Below are 15,660 nucleotides of genomic sequence, written 5' to 3' on the forward strand. Positions count from 1 at the left end.
CTTTTAGAGTGAACCGATAGTTTGTTCTTTTAAAGTTTACACTTCTACAAAAAAGGCTAAAAGCGTTTGTTGCAGACATGCATCCATTTAAAATTACTGTCAAGACAATAGCAGTGCCATTAGAGTAGCTGCTTTTTCATGCCACCCTCCAAACCTAATACTGACATTAATTTATCTTCATTGGACATAAATATCACGAGTAGCATAATACTCTGTTTTGATTTGTTATATTAATATTTGGATATTGATTTGTGTCTCATTCAATCAGTGTTTTCCCAACCCTCTGCCTTCTCCAAGGGCAGTTTCAAAATGCTCTCTGAGTGGTCATGGTATTTGCAGTGTGTGTGTGTGTGTGTGTGTGTGTGTGTGTGTGTGTGTGTGTGTGTGTGTGTGTGTGTGTGTGTGTGTGTGTGTGTGTGTGTGTTGTGTTTTGGGCAGGGAATGGCAAGGGCTGTGGTGACAGCAGTTGTTAAGGAGTCGCCATGGTTACCACCACCAAGGAACAATGTTGAACTGAGAATGCTTGGCTGTGTTAAAGACTGAAAGGAATCCCGAGGTGCTCACATATGTAGACATTTAAACACGGACACAAAATGTTGTTATCCAATTGGATTTAGTCCTTAATGAGTCATTAAGAGATTCTTATATGGAGCAGAAATGATCCATCATCAGATTAGCCGTGTCACACAAGGGACCATGTGATTAGGCCATGGAAATGTCTCTGTCGCCTCTTTTCTAAAGCACTGCTGGGCATCTTAATTTAGTGGGCTGTGAAGTGCAGTGAAACACTAAGTAACACAGAGGGAAGTTGTGAGGGGGGACACAACAGGGGGACGCACTTAACTGTAGGCAAAAAACAACAGTTTGATTCTGCACTTGTGCGAATTTCTACTTGCTATGAATGTGACTTTCTAAATTTCTTATGTGCTCAGTTCTGAAGGCCTATTGTTCAGTTTTGTGAGTGCCTTGATGTGCATGTGTGGCTGCATGGGCAAAAAGGAGGGTAAAGAGGGTGTTTGCCCTTCTAACTCTGCCCCCAGTGCGAGCCCCTTCATCCTCCCCTTGTTGTCATGCACAGCCGCTCTCTCTTTGGCACAAAGTAGGCTGGCAGCACAAGAGCCATGTGTTTTAGCTCCACGCTTTGATGGGTTCAAAAAACTTTTCAGAACTGTTTCTGAGTAACGCCGTGTAACGGGAAAGAAAGAGAGGAAAAGGAAAAGAGGAGGAGAGTGGGGGTGCAAGAGGCTGCAAGTTGCGAGGGAGAGAGATGGGGAGCAGAAGGAGCTTCGAGCAAAGACAAACTGTCTTCTTTGTGGTTATATGATTCCAGTTCTTGAAGGATACATTTCCTGGAAAATAACTGGGAAGACTTTGCGAGACAAACAACAGTAGGTGAGTTCAGACAAGCAAAAAAGAAGCAGTGGAATGTAGAGTAAGTTCTCTTGGCTTGAACCGACAGAAACAAGGGGAGGGGTGTGGGGTGTTTTTGTTACACTGCATGATTAGTAGCCTAATGGCATACTTTCTCTTTATTTAATGTGATTTTAATTGATTTTCCCCTGAAAGCTCCGATCTGAGAGCTCCGATTGCCATCATCACTTTTTACAATTACTGGACCTCTTGTTGAAAGGAACGATCGTAAAGAGAAACATGATGAGAAGACGAAGAGCTTGTCCTTGTTTGGAATGTGATATTGTTTTTTGTTTTTTCATTCTTTCCCACAGGGTGTTTTCTTCACTCCATACTTTTCGCCCTGCTACTGAAGCAAGCCACCAGCCACTTTAACAATGCAGCGCGAAGAGCTGTCGGCCAGAGAGGAGTTCACCTACACCCACATGCCCACTCTGGAGAGAGGAAATGGGACACTGGGACGACGGGGTGACCGGGGAGCTGAGAGAAGGCCAGACCGAGGGGAGCGGGATAGGTCTGAACGGGACAGCTACACAGTGGACGTGAGGGCCAGTGACCTGCAGCTGGCCCAGCCGGAGCCCCTAAAGCACCCCTGCTTCAGCTACAGGGCCTGGCTCTACAGTGTCCTCATAGGGGTGAGAGGAAAGACAGTCAGGGGAAGCAACGAAAGCACACTACAGGATTTTTCTATTTAGTCCATAACACACAGATTTAAAGTTTGGGGTGATTTCTTTTTTTGAGTAGCCCCAATCTTGAAATTTTGAGTGAGAAGTGGCAACAAGAAATCCTATTTTGTGCTTCCACAAGGAAAGAACACCATGATGGGGTTGTTTCAATAATTAAAATGTTAGCAGATCAATTTTGGGCATGTGTATTGTGTTACACTATTTAGACAAAAATATTGGACTGCCTAAAAGCTCTTTTAGGACATCCCATTCTAAATCTGTAGGCATTTTAAGGACTTTGCCCCTTCTTTAGCAACTATAATACCTTCCACTCTTCTGAGAAGCCTTTTACATAGAAAATCTGGCTGTGGAAATTTTTGCCCATTCATCCAAAAGATCATTTAGGTTGGACACTAATGCTGGAATAGATGACCTGGCTGAAAATCTCCCTTATAGTTCTTCCCAAAGGTGTTCTGTGGGGTTGAGGTAAGGCCAGTCACGCTCTTCCACAGCAAGTTCACCTAGCACAGTCATGCTGGAACATAAAAGGGCCTTTCCCATGAAGTGAGATGCACATAATTGTCATGGTAAGCATCAAGACTTCTCTGCACTGGAACTGGAAGGGAGCCAAAGCCCAGCCCCATATTATTATTGAGTTCAGTGATTAAGAGATGTGGCCCAATACTCTTGTGCACATAGTGTAAGTGTGAGCAGACACACCCAGCTCAATGCAAGGATCAACGCGGGGAAAGTTTTGCAGTGTGTAAATTGCTGCACATTGGAAGAAGCTGAACTATACAGACACTACCCTAGATAGAAATGAAGTTTGGTTAACTAAAAGTAGTCTCCAATACTTTGTAAAATGAAAAAGATCATGCTGACTACACAAATGTATATGATAAAATCTAATATATACTTGTAAACGCTACATGCCAGAAAATTGTTGCTCAAACTAAAACCAAATTGTGTTTATTGCAAAAAAAAGTACCCACTTTGTCGCAGATCATACTAGAAGCATACCTATGTATTTCTGGTAAATTGCAGGTATATCAGTTGTGATTATTTAGTGTTTATCAGTCAGACACCTGCCCACCGGACGCAAGAGTCTTGGTGGGGCTGTTGCACCAGGCAGGATTATGCAGTTGGCTTAGTTACTTCTCAAATGGCTCGTGTGTATGAGAGAGGAATTCTTGCACAGTTTTACCTGCTGAATGCATTTATGACCCTTTTAATTGTGTATACATGGCTGTATGTGTGTGTGCGTCGGTGTGTCCTCAGGGCTGTCTGCTCATCACATCTGGTTTCTCTCTGTACTTGGGAAATGTGTTTCCTGTTGCCATGGACTACCTGCGCTGTGCTGCGGGCTCTGTAAGTGACCATCACAGTTACTTTAATCACATGCTGATATTGCTTTGAAAGCTAGCATACCTTGCTGCATCTTTCACACTCTTTATACAGGAGTCATGTCAAAAATGGCAGTAATGGTCTTCATAGATAAATACAGCAGCTCCTTTTTGTTGGTATTCTTCACAGGGCATCCCTGCAGCAATAGCTAGTTTTGCTATTGCCAAGAACAGACACGTTGCAGTGAGTAAACAATGAACTCATCAAAGGCTAAACAGATAATTATGTCTTAATGGTTTTTAATTGAAGCTTTTACCGAAGCACGATACTAATTAGACTCTCATGTTTCCTTTAAGGTGTCAGATTTTCAAGTGGTCTATGTGTCAACATTTGCTGTGACGACCACATGCCTGGTTTGGTTTGGTTGTAAGCTGGTCTTGAACCCCTCAGCTGTCAATGTAAATCCATCTGAATCGAAAACTACATGTCCTTTTGGATGCACAAACACAAACATTTTGAGTTATTCTTTTATATTTTGTTTTCTCTTTTAGCAGTTGCGTCTCTGTTCTCGCCCCCTAACATGTTCTGTCTGTTCTCAGATTAACTTCAACCTTATCCTGATGATCTTGTTGGAGGTGTTGATGGCCAGCACTGTCATCCTGTCAGCCCGCTCTGCAGAGGACTGCTGCTGCCACAGGAAGGTGTGTGAGTGTATGCATGTCTACATGAGCGATTTTTTTGTTTTTTGTTTATTTGTTTGTTTTTGTTCCCTTTCATTCTTTCATCCTAAACAATTTTCATTTTTCTATCCATCCTCCAGTCGGGGTCATACGACAGGCCTGTGATTATCAAACCTGCAGTCTTCCCCACTCAGCTCCTTAAAGCATATTCTGTGAGTAAACTTGCATATAAATAAGTATAACTATATAACCTATATATGTATATGTTTTTCTTTTAATCCATAACTGATGTCTGCAACAGGTAATTGAAGTGATTGTAGGAATCTCGGCTGTATTTGGAGGCATTATTGCGCTCAACATGGACGCTTTGTTGCCTGGTCCCTACTTGTCTGTTACATTTTTCTGGATCCTTGTGGCTGTAAGTTGGCTTAATAAAGCTTACTGTTTTTTAAGGCACTTGTGGCCACTCAGAATGATAAGGTATGTTTAAAATGACTGACGAGCAACTCAATCGCATAACATTACCTGTTATTATTTGCAGTGTTTCCCCAGTGCTATTGCCAGTCATGTTGTGTCAGAATACCCTAACAAATGCCTGGTGAGTACAATAATCTGATATCTGCAGGATCTGTGAGATTAGTACAGTGTAAAGCTGTTATACCATGGAGTTGGTTTTAAACTTGAAATTCATATACTTCAGTGTTTTATGACTTTGTTTTCAATCTAAACTTTTTCCTCCTGCTATTTGCAATCACGTGGGTGCAAAATGTCATTGGAGCAGGTATAATTTCATCTAAATACCACATCTATTTCTTCTTTCTACTGGCTTTTTGTGTTCTTTTTTCCGCCTTTCTTCTTTCTGCTCTCAACCCTGTATCTCTCAGGTGGAGGTGTTGATTGCCATCAGCAGCGTGACGTCTCCTCTGCTCTTTTCAGCCTCTGGCTTCCTCTCTTGCAGTGTGATCAGCTTTATTGAAATATTCCTGCATGATGTGCCTACAGCCAAAGTGAGGCTAAAGTGAAGTGAAAATATATGGTTGTGTTTGTATTTTCAAGAGTTATCCACTTAGCTCTGGTGTCATTAAAAACAAAAATACAGGAGCTGGGGAAGTAAATCATGAGAAATTACTTTTAAAACTACACCAATTTCACATATATGTGCTTGTCTCTCTTTGTATCCCAGCAATCCTATGACATATTGCTGCTGATTCTGATGGTGCTGCTGCTGGTGCAGGCAATTCTTACTTCAGCCACTGTAGTGCACTGTGCCACCTACAAAAGTCAGCTTCGCATGGGAGCTCCAGAGTGTGATGACAACATTCAGACCCAGATGCATTACTGTGAGGTATGCCAGGTAAACACACCCATATGTGCAAATCCTGCTCTTGTCTATATCACTACTTACAACAACAGACATTTACTGATGAGTATAGCATCAAGGTATACCACATGTAAATGCATATGTATCAATTAATGAACTACATGCAAAAATAGCACAGTACCACTCATGCTCAACACCTGATTCCTCTGAATATTTTCTTTCCTTTTCATCCTCCACAGCAGCAAACATCAAATGGAGCATTGCAGGATTTTGACAAAGACAGAGCTTGGAAGGCAGTTGTGGTCCAAATGGCTCAATGAAGAGAACATCCAGGAATTTGGAGAGACCTGGTGATAGAAGAAGGGTAAAACAAGCGCTATAAGCTGCAAATACAAGAGTATAATCAGAAGACAGAGAATATTAGAGCAAGAGGGAAAAGCAGTATTGGAAAGACACGGAAAACTGGAGACTGGAATAAAGAACAAAATACACAAAAATGAAGCAAAGATAGGAGAAAAAAAATTGAAACGGTGTACTTTGTTTTGCTTTTGTTAGTGTTTTTTTCTTACATAGATAATGCTTTTATGTGTGTTTTCCATATTGGTACCACTGTGGTATTTTTTGTGGTCAGGAGATTTAATGTATTTTTACACTGTATGCTAGTTGCATTGAAAATATGCGAGTCAATGACAAGTAATAGAAAATATCCCTAGCACAAAATTGAAACAGTTCTTTATATATCCTAATTTGAAACAGTTTTCTGCCCGTTCACATGTTGGTGACTAATCATGGTGGAAGATGCAACAAATGCAAAAACTAATGAAGTGTATTTAAATCCATGGCAAAGTCTAACTCAGTAGCCAGGTTCCTTGTGTGGTAGTTTTTACAGGAGAACTGCTTTAATATAGCCGATGTGCAGCAGTATCAACTGATGTAAATGATACTAACTGAAAGTATGCCTTGTGCAAAATAAAATGCCATCAGCACTAAGTATGTCAAGAGTAAATTTGTGTACGTGTTGAATGTTTTTTATGAATGGGAAATGGGTTTTTTCTGTGCTGGGAAAACCAAGAACAAGAAAAAAGTCTTCATCTGAAAATAACTTTCATGGAAATGTTGTTCAGATATTATCTTATAATTTGATACCAAGCTGTGAGGTGGAATTTATGTGTGTATCGGTTTAATTGCAATAACTTCAGCACCCCTGTGTTTGCATTTGGACATGAAAATTGCCTTCTCATATTGTTATATTTATTAACTTCATTTCCTTCCTTTATCAATTTTCCCGCATCCCTCTGCTCCTGTGTCTGTCTCTGAGCTAGACACCTCACATCTCTTACTCATATTAAAACTATAAAGGAGGAGGAAATGGGGTGGTCACTATAACGATGTCTGGTCAGTTTTGGCTTGTCAAATATGAATATAATTCTCATCACATCAGGTCATTATTATTATAATAATTATTATTATTACTTAAACCGCCACAACAAGACGCTTTATCATACTGCAACATGACCAAGAAGAGAGTGAGAGATGGCAGACGGTGAGGTAAGGATACCCTAACCGGTGGAAACCGGCTTGAGTTAAAAGTGTCTGAGACAAAGAAGAGAGAGCATCGATGAAACTGTCCTTGTACAGGAGTGTTGTGCTCTGCAGCAGAAAGTTCATCCGTGACATTCAGCGTGATCAAAAGCAATATATTTCAGTGCACTAAGCATTTTGTGTCGTTTTCCTTTAAGTACTTCTTGAAATTATGGCCTACATAATTTAGTAATAGATGACTAGTTGATGTCCAAAAAAAAGCAAAAATGCTCGCCACACCCAGTGAGTTTGAATGACAGACATCTTTCCCATTCCCTGTTTGCGTGTCTCTGTGGCAGTCCCACAGTCACAGATGATGGGCAGGTGGGATAAACCAATATCAGTGGGAAACAAAAGCCTGTCAGTGCCTTGTGGTTTGGTTGTAGACTAAGCTAATGTGGGCTTTGAGTAGACTAATAGCCGGTGTTTGTTTCACTTAGCCTATACTAAAGGCTTCAGTGACAAGTCTTAGCCTTTAAATATAGTAATACTAATAACATTTCGAAGGACTGCTTATTTATATTTAATAGAAGGTTATCTTTTAGAGCCTGTCATATCCAAGAATCCTAAAATCCATAGAGCTGTGTCTATAAGAGGCAGTTTCACAGGTAAACCTTTCAAAATAAATATAATCCGGATATGGATTGGGATATTTTTTAGCATCTTAGCTCGCCTTTCTGTCTGAAATGCGCACTTAATCCTGCGATTCAAAGAGAGGGGATGTGTTGAACTACAGAATCTTAATGTGTTTCTCATCTCTTGTTTCTGAGGAAGAAGCAGGGCGGGGAGGGGAGGGAAGAGGAGAGGGTTGGAGCTGGGGGGGGGAAGGCGGAACAAACCGGTGTGCCTCGGATACATGCTGTAGCTGCTCGCCCGCACTGCAGATTAACTCTTACCGTGCCGGGAGATGCAACGAGAGACGGTGAGTGAATTTTGTTTTTGTTTGTTTATTTGTTTGTTTGTTTGTTTTTCCTGAAAGCTTGCACATTGTTCCGTTTTTTGCACCAGAGCAAGAAATGTAGCGGTGGTTCATCTGGTGCGGACAGGTACACAGTTCATACAGGTATTCAGCATCCTGAGCATCTCCTCTTCTGTCTCTCTCACACACGGAGCAGCTCACACACTCACACATACTTTCGCTTCCTCTGACACACACAATCGCTACACTTGATGTTGTTTAGCGGCTCGTCTCTGGCTGGCTATTCGGGAACTATCCACCGCGCGGGTGCTGAAAGGGGTCGTCATTTGCAGGCAGCTGCAATTCACTGCAATGCCATGTCTGTGGTGAAAGTGTCCTCCTGGTTTTTCTAGTGTCTTGGAACTGATAGTCAAGAAACAGCACTTAAAAGCGTCCTAGCAGAACACCGACTAAGGGCATGGTGATCTTCTCAACCCAAATAAATCTTCCTGCAGGTGTTTCCGTCAGAGACTGACACAACTGAGGAAATCGTAAGGGTGATGACTTCGTCTCCTGTGCACTGTTTAGGGCATATAGAGAACGTTGTCTAAACTCTGTTCACTGGACTGTTATCTGATCACATTTGTGAGAAGACATCACATCAGTCCTGAAAGTTCTTCCTTCCTCAGCTATCATTAATTAATAATGGATGAATGGAGCTTCTCTCCTTCAGCTCTTGTCCCGGAGCCTGGCTCTGTGTCTTTGTAGCTGACTGAACTGGCCAAACTCTAGCTGGATGTTGTAGTAGCCAAGAAATCTGGGATTCCCTCTCTAAACACTGGTAGCATTGCCCAACTGAGGAGTATAATCTGTCTGACTGGACCAGTGCCAGTGGCTCGCAGACGGCAGTGCAGCTTCCAGCTGAGCTCCCGAAATGGGTGTTCTACCCCTTTAAATTTAAATTATGCAAACTTTACTTCTTCTCTGATCTTCCATGAGATAGTCTTTGAGGGTAAAAATAAATCTTGACTGTCATGAGGCAGTTGAGAAAATAGTTTAAAGTAAATGTTTCATACCTCACGAGAGACATCTTCTTCTCTATTTCAGATATAGAACCAGTGATCTCAGCATTAACCTGTGCAACCTTGAATATTATACTCTGCTGTAATTTCAAAAGAATCATCTTCTTGTGATCCTTCTCACTGCTAAGCATGTGCTTTAAAGCTGGCAGCTAATTGTCCCTTTTACCCACGAAACCACATTCTCAAGGTTGTCCTCATCAAGATATTAGGTTACATTTTGAGCCTCAAATTGAGCGCTTTAAAAAAAGATTTCATATATGAAGGGAAAATGCAGGAGCAAGTGGGATTGTTGATGGAAAGTGGTGATGTATTCAAACTCCGCATGAAGGGAATTTGTAAGAGCTTCCTGTGAAATGACCAAGCAAGTTTAAAGCATTTCCATAGTTACAGCCCTGACCATGCATGCATTCAATCTCAAATAGCCACTCTCAGATGCACACGATAAGCCACACATGATAACCCCCTGATGTCACTGACAAGTGTCGGGGTGCATCTGACATCCTTGTGTGAACATGTTGTTCCAGATAGTCCAGAGAGGAGCGGGGTGAAATTTGAAACAGAGTCAGTCCCCAAGATATCAGGCCTTTAATGTATTAACACAAATAGACGCTTCATCAAAGTATGCTTTAAACAGTTTAAAATTACAATAGTCCTCCGAGTATAAACTTGCCCTTTAGTGTCCTTGCTTGATCAAAGACAAAAATCCTCCTCACACTTCACTGGTCAGAGAGGGAGGATTAGAAATCCCTGGCCACATGACTGCATTAAAGAGGACGATGGATGGGAACAGAGAGCCTTCTGGAAGAAGGTGTGAAGCAGTATCAATCAGACTGTTGCTCTTTTAAATTACGCTAATATGCTATTGTACATTCAATGACAACTTGCACCTCGGTGTACCTTTATAGAAATGAACACACTACACTGCCCTTAACTTGTTGTCTGTCTTTCAGGAAAGGACTGGTCACTGATTCTCCTTTCCCAAGCTCATGTAACAACTCTCCCTGGGGTTTGCAAGAACACATCCCCAAACTCAGCTCATTTCTCAACCTGCAGCACAGGGTCTGCAGGTTGAGGCCAGACGCTGTAGAGACACACAAACATGGGGATGCACAACGGAGAGGCTGAGTGAGCAGTGCACATTATGTCTGTTTGTCTGCAACAGAAGAGCTGCATGAAACGGTAGAAGAGTCTGAGACCTGAAGAACACAGGCCACACAGTATGACCCACTACTTTTCCACACAAGGTGACAGGGGCTGAAGCTGGCCACACATTCCTGCGCACGTGTGGCACGTGTGGCTTCTAGCATTGTTTTGACGAGTATCTAACTTCATCAGGGAGTGTCTAGTCTCCCCTCTTGCCCAGAGGGGGGTTGTGGTGTGCATTATTTTTGTTCCGGATGCAGAACATCCTCGATCAAAACTTGGACATGGCTACAGCTCTACTTGCAGGCGAGAAGCTGAAGGAGCTGATCTTGCCGGGTTCCTCTCAGGATGAGAAGGGCGGGGCACTGGCTGGCCTCATGGTGCAAATCAAACTGGAGCTTCCTTTTGATCGCGTTGTTACTATAGGGACGGTCATCATCCCCATCCTGCTAGTCACCCTGGTCTTCACAAGGAACTTTGCAGGTGAGCTGCTAGAGGGGGGTTCATTGCTAAAGCCACACCTGCAGCTGTTTGCCCTCTGACCGCTTTTGATCAGAGAAAGGTTTTGGCTGCATACATACAGTAGTAAGAAGTGTAAGCTGGAAAGAAGGCATAAAAGAGAATAAAAGAGAAGGGAGCAGTATGGTGCAGAGCAAAAAAGAAAAGCTGAAATACTAGATGCCAGAGAGAGAAGAAAACAGATTGGAGAACTGAGGGAGTGAAAGTGATTACAGATTTAGGAGACAAGGGTGGGTTTGGGTAGAAGACAGAGTGAAAACCCAGAGAGGAATGTCGGTTCATTGCTGAGTCAGGCTCTGTGTAGCATGTAACCAGCTGGGACTATGTGTTTAAACAGCAAGTCAGTGGATGTGCAGAAGAGTTTATTATTTTTGAGGAAACTCAGCACAAAGATGGTGCCTAGCATTCTGTGAATGAAACAAGTGTTGTCATTGCACACATTATCCTTATCCCTAATAACAATAGAATGCATGTTTATTTAAAAGAGAAAATCTAATAACCACTGATAATAACAGAGGTGACAGTGCTTAGTTTGAAAGATTAAATGGAACTGGTGATCCCTCAAACCTTTTAGTCTTGTACATAATGGACAGTGAAGTGATCTGGGTGTTCTCATTTCCTCTGTGAGAGCCTGAAAGGTGCTTCTTTCGTTTCAAAATGTGGCTTGAGTATGATCAGAGACACACAATGCTTTGTGTTGAATGGGTTCTAAAAGATGAGATGAGAGTACTGATTAAAAATGAATGATGAGAAAGGTGCAAGATATTTCCTAGAGAATGTAATGAATCACTGAAACATGTGTCTACTGATTCACAAGTCATAGGTTTAGCTTGAAGAAGAGCTATTATTTTAACTGTTTGTAAGGATCTGCAGTGTTTTGCAGAGCCATGTTATGGTTCAGTTTTGACTCCTGTTACTGAATGTTGCACATGCATCCATTTCCAGATATCACTTTTAAATAAGTAGCATAAATATCATTGTTACTTAGAGCTGATGTTATTAAAAGTATTTCTGCCTGATCTTACATGTCATTTACTTACTAACATGTTGTTACTAACAGAAATAAGGAGAACAGTTTGCAGCACAATCTATTATGAGATGTAATTTAAAGAAAAGTTTGGACTGATTCTTTATACTTGTACTTTTCTCAGAGGAGTCCATATACTGTTACACACCACACAACTTCACTCGAGACCAGGCACTGTATGCAAGAGGCTACTGCTGGACAGAGCTTCGTGATGCTAAACCTGGTATGGAGCCAGCTGAGTGGCCTTCGCTATTTGAGCACAAGTTCCTCCCCTATGCTCTGCTGGCCTTTGCGGGAATCATGTACATTCCTGCTTTGGGCTGGGAGTTCCTCGCCTCTACAAGGCTCACTTCAGAGCTCAATTTCCTGCTTCAAGAGATTGATAACTGCTATCATCGAGCTGCTGAGGGCCGGGCCCCAAAGATCGAGAAGCAGATCCAGTCCAAAGGGCCGGGCATAACTGAGCGGGAGAGGAGGGAGATCATAGAGAATGCAGAGAAAGAGAAGAGCCCTGAGCAGAACCTCTTTGAGAAATATTTGGAGAGACGAGGCCAAAGCAACTTTTTGGCCAAGATTTACCTGGCTCGCCATCTTTCTATTATCTGCCTCAGTTCAATACCCATTTCCTACCTGAGCACCTACTATGCCCGCCAAAGGCAAAATGAGTTCACCTGTGCACTAGGTGAGCACCCAGACATTAGCAGCTATCCAGAGCTGAAGCTCAGGGTCAACTGTAAGCTGCCTGCTGTGCAGCTGCAGCGCATCATGGCAGCAGTAGATATTGCTCTACTCTGCACCATGAACCTCATCATTCTGGTTAATTTGCTGCATCTTTTTGTGGTACGCAAGTCCAACTTTGTATTCGACAAACTCCATAAGGTTGGAATTAAAACGCGGCGACGCTGGCAGAAGTCTCAGTTCTGCGATATCAACATCCTGGCCATGTTCTGCAATGAGAACAGGGATCACATTAAGTCGCTCAACCGACTGGACTTCATCACCAATGAGAGTGACCTCATGTACGACAATGTAGTCAGGCAGCTGCTGGCTGCACTTGCACAGTCCAACCATGATGCCACACCCACTGTGAGGGAATCTGGGATCCAAACAATTGATCCCAATATGGATCCTTCTGACCTCGGGGTTCGAGAGATGGGTGGTGAGCCACTGGTCGTCAAACGACCTCGTAAGAAGATTAAATGGATCCCATCCTCAAATCCTCTTCCTCAACCATTTAAGGTAAGGAAACATGTTTCTGAATGCAAAATGTACTATCCTCTAGAAGCAGATTGACCCTTACTTTAAATATTGACTCAGTGGAGCGCACATACTCTAGGCCATAATCCTTCAAATGGTGTAATAGTAACTCTTGATAAGGGCCTTTTTCACTGAAGAGGCATAAGAAGCAGCTTTCTTTTAGGACTTACAATATATGCAAAATAGTAAGAAGACTTCATCTGTTGCTGTTGCAGACTTGAACTGACCTCTTTTTATTTTCTGTCCAATGTGAAGGAACCTCTCACCCTGACACGGCTGGAAAATAACACAAAGCAGGAAAAACCCAAACCTCTCAGACGAAAAATAGTGGCAGACAGCATTATTGCACCTATTTTGGATAACAAGAGCACACAGCATCCTTCAACAAAAGGTATCGGGTAGTTTGAATATGTAGTAAGAAAGACATTTTAAAGCTTTTATAATTAGTTTAAATAAGTTAGGCGCACTATCCGACCAGTATGAAACATATGTTCCTATGTATCTAGTATTATGTAGGCGAATTCTGTGACCATAAAATGAACTGAGACAGTTTAAACAACACTCTTGATGGGTGGTCTCCCCATCTGCTCTAATGATCTACTTATTTTCTGATTGTAGATGTGAGTGGAATGGAGAAAAAGCATACACGCAACTTCTCTTTGGATGTCCACCCGTATATGTTGACAATTCGCAAGCCCAAGGTGGAGACCACAACCACAGAACCTCTACCCTCAGAGCACAACATGGATACAGTGTACCTTGAAGGCACACACACTGTGGTTCATGTGTCCAGTGCAATTACAGGTAGCTCTCATTGTGCTTATGCCTGAGACAGAGATATCATTTCATTTGGATGTGCCTTTCATAGTGCATTTCTACAGCAGGACAGTGGGCATAGCTATTTACAACATACACATTCTACTTGCATACGATGCTTGTGCTGCATGGCCAATCACCTTTGGCCAGCTAATATTTTTACTTTCTTTCTCTTTAGCTCCCATTTTTATTCTGTATATTTATTTGATTACAGAGAATAAGATTCGCTCTCCAGAATCAACCAACGCTGCCTTCTCTGCAGGGACCCTGTCCACCACTACATATGTAAATGGAGTTAGCCCCAACCCTCCCTCCAGTGAAGATGCGCTCAGTCCCAAGTCCTCACCTCAACAACTGGGGCCTTCCACTCAGAAGGAAAATGCTGAGTCTCAACCACCTCCACTAACAAGAGCACCCACACACCAGCTACTGAGTATGCATCGTACTCTCTTTGAGGAAGAAGAGGATGAAAGCGGGAGGGACAGGCTGGCAGAGAGGCCTGGGGAGCTCATCGCTGCAGGAGAATGTTGAGGAAGAGGAGAAGAAGAAGAGGAACTGTGACTGAGATTATTTTCCCTGACACTGCACTCTACACACATAACCTCCATGCCAGTCACCTTCTATCAGCTGCCACCTCTGATCTTTCAATTAACTTCTGTACTTCCAGGATTGTTGGAGCAGAAATGGAATAGATGTGACTTGGGAAGACTCTTGTGGCAAAGCTGAGCTTTCAGAAAGGATAAACTGAGAGATATATGTTTCGTTACCTGTGTTGACCAGCTTATTACTGTAGGAAATGATGTCACACTCATGTCTCAGGATGACTGTGTATAGCTAATCACCCACCAATGAAACCAGCAGTGACATAATTCAACAGGGTGCTACAGTGCAGGGTCACACAGTTATATTGAAAAAGTATATAGACAGGGTAAAGAGCGAGGAGTGACTTTCCTAATAATAATTTAAAAAAAGGCAGACACTTTAGAAATGCAAATCTGCAACATCAAACAAAATGTATTTTAATCACATGATAACGCTTAGTCCCTTTATCCCACTAGCCAAGTAGAAAGGTAGCTCATGCAATACAGTTGTTGAGATCTGCACAATTAATATGCAAAAGATCACAGTATAATTGTGGCAATAATGTATGCGCTTAGAACATCTTATTCCACACGCTGTACATGTATAGACACTGTATATGACTCACTGCTTGTGGGGTGTTTAAATATGACATGTTTCATGGCTAATTACTGCCATTTCACAATTGCATAAGAACACGATTCTTAACTATACTTGGGCGCCATTTGAAAGTACAGCAGACAGCAGACTCCCCATTGAAAGCGTGACTTTGTAAAACAAAGTAGAACTGTAATACTGCTTAGTGAAACTAATGCCAGATATGTTTTGATGCTGTAAAAAAGGCAGTTACCGTGATGTGTTCTTTTTGAAGACTTTAATAGCAGCTCTGAGATGACGGGAGCTGGACTCACTGGTAAAATATGACCTTTTGTGTTCTGTTGGCTTCTTGAGGAAGTGTCTAATGTGAAGTGAATATATAGATGAGCAGGATAAGGGTTTTATAAGAATGACTAAGGTTTTCATTATCTGCTATAAACACACAGACTTTTTTTTTTTGCATTTCTTGCAGCTGCATACATTAGGGTACAGACTAGAATAAAGGAACTGCCTGCACTGACTCAGAAACCAACAGGACATCAACTGTAGAAGACATTAGTCTCATTTTCAGGGCCTACCTAAAGAATGGGTAGACCTATGCATACCTTTTTTTTCTGGGGCATTAAAATTAAATGAAATCTTTTGTCTTGGTGATTCTTCATCTCCATAGGCTAGCTCAAAATCCCCTTGTTAGAGACTACTTAAGCACACTAAATGCATCCAAAAGCACTTTAGGACGAG

At 42.1% G+C, this 15,660-nt stretch overlaps 2 protein-coding genes across 3 annotated transcripts; both read left to right on the plus strand.

Moving 5' to 3' along the window:
- The first annotated feature begins 1,120 nt into the window (after positions 1-1,120).
- Positions 1,121-6,328, plus strand: mlc1 (modulator of VRAC current 1). Of its 2 annotated transcripts, XM_080907330.1 has the most exons (12): positions 1,121-1,392; positions 1,725-2,045; positions 3,354-3,443; positions 3,609-3,662; positions 3,776-3,877; positions 4,019-4,120; positions 4,240-4,311; positions 4,401-4,517; positions 4,641-4,697; positions 4,984-5,106; positions 5,283-5,453; positions 5,660-6,328. In XM_080907330.1, the coding sequence occupies exons 2-12, from the start codon at positions 1,788-1,790 to the stop codon at positions 5,738-5,740; spliced, it is 1,227 nt and encodes a 408-aa protein (XP_080763456.1). In that variant the 5' UTR covers positions 1,121-1,392; positions 1,725-1,787; the 3' UTR covers positions 5,741-6,328. The 2 variants fall into 2 exon arrangements, with proteins under 2 accessions (XP_080763456.1, XP_080763457.1); XM_080907331.1 differs by lacking the exon at positions 4,984-5,106.
- A 1,511-nt stretch (positions 6,329-7,839) lies between these two features.
- panx2 (pannexin 2) lies at positions 7,840-15,508 on the plus strand. Its single transcript, XM_080907318.1, has 6 exons — positions 7,840-7,923; positions 9,932-10,607; positions 11,795-12,909; positions 13,183-13,318; positions 13,546-13,731; positions 13,958-15,508. Exons 2-6 carry the CDS (start codon positions 10,379-10,381, stop codon positions 14,272-14,274), a joined length of 1,983 nt encoding a protein of 660 aa, XP_080763444.1. The 5' UTR covers positions 7,840-7,923; positions 9,932-10,378; the 3' UTR covers positions 14,275-15,508.
- Positions 15,509-15,660: the final 152 nt, after the last annotated feature.

Source organism: Rhamphochromis sp. 'chilingali' (assembly GCF_963969265.1).
Source record: "Rhamphochromis sp. 'chilingali' genome assembly, chromosome: 2".
NCBI lineage: Eukaryota > Metazoa > Chordata > Actinopteri > Cichliformes > Cichlidae > Rhamphochromis > Rhamphochromis sp. 'chilingali'.

What these genes read in the sequence shown, in the direction of transcription:
- mlc1 (XM_080907330.1), top strand. Translation starts at nt 1,788, where the DNA reads ATGCAGCGCGAAGAGCTGTCGGCCAGAGAGGAGTTCACCTACACCCAC. An exon ending in TGAACCCCTCAGCTGTCAAT is followed by an intron (nt 3,878 to 4,018) that starts GTAAATCCATCT and finishes GTCTGTTCTCAG; the next exon opens with ATTAACTTCAACCTTATCCT. An exon ending in TTTTCTGGATCCTTGTGGCT is followed by an intron (nt 4,518 to 4,640) that starts GTAAGTTGGCTT and finishes TATTATTTGCAG; the next exon opens with TGTTTCCCCAGTGCTATTGC.
- panx2 (XM_080907318.1), top strand. Translation starts at nt 10,379, where the DNA reads ATGCAGAACATCCTCGATCAAAACTTGGACATGGCTACAGCTCTACTT. An exon ending in CTTCACAAGGAACTTTGCAG is followed by an intron (nt 10,608 to 11,794) that starts GTGAGCTGCTAG and finishes TACTTTTCTCAG; the next exon opens with AGGAGTCCATATACTGTTAC. An exon ending in CTCTTCCTCAACCATTTAAG is followed by an intron (nt 12,910 to 13,182) that starts GTAAGGAAACAT and finishes TCCAATGTGAAG; the next exon opens with GAACCTCTCACCCTGACACG.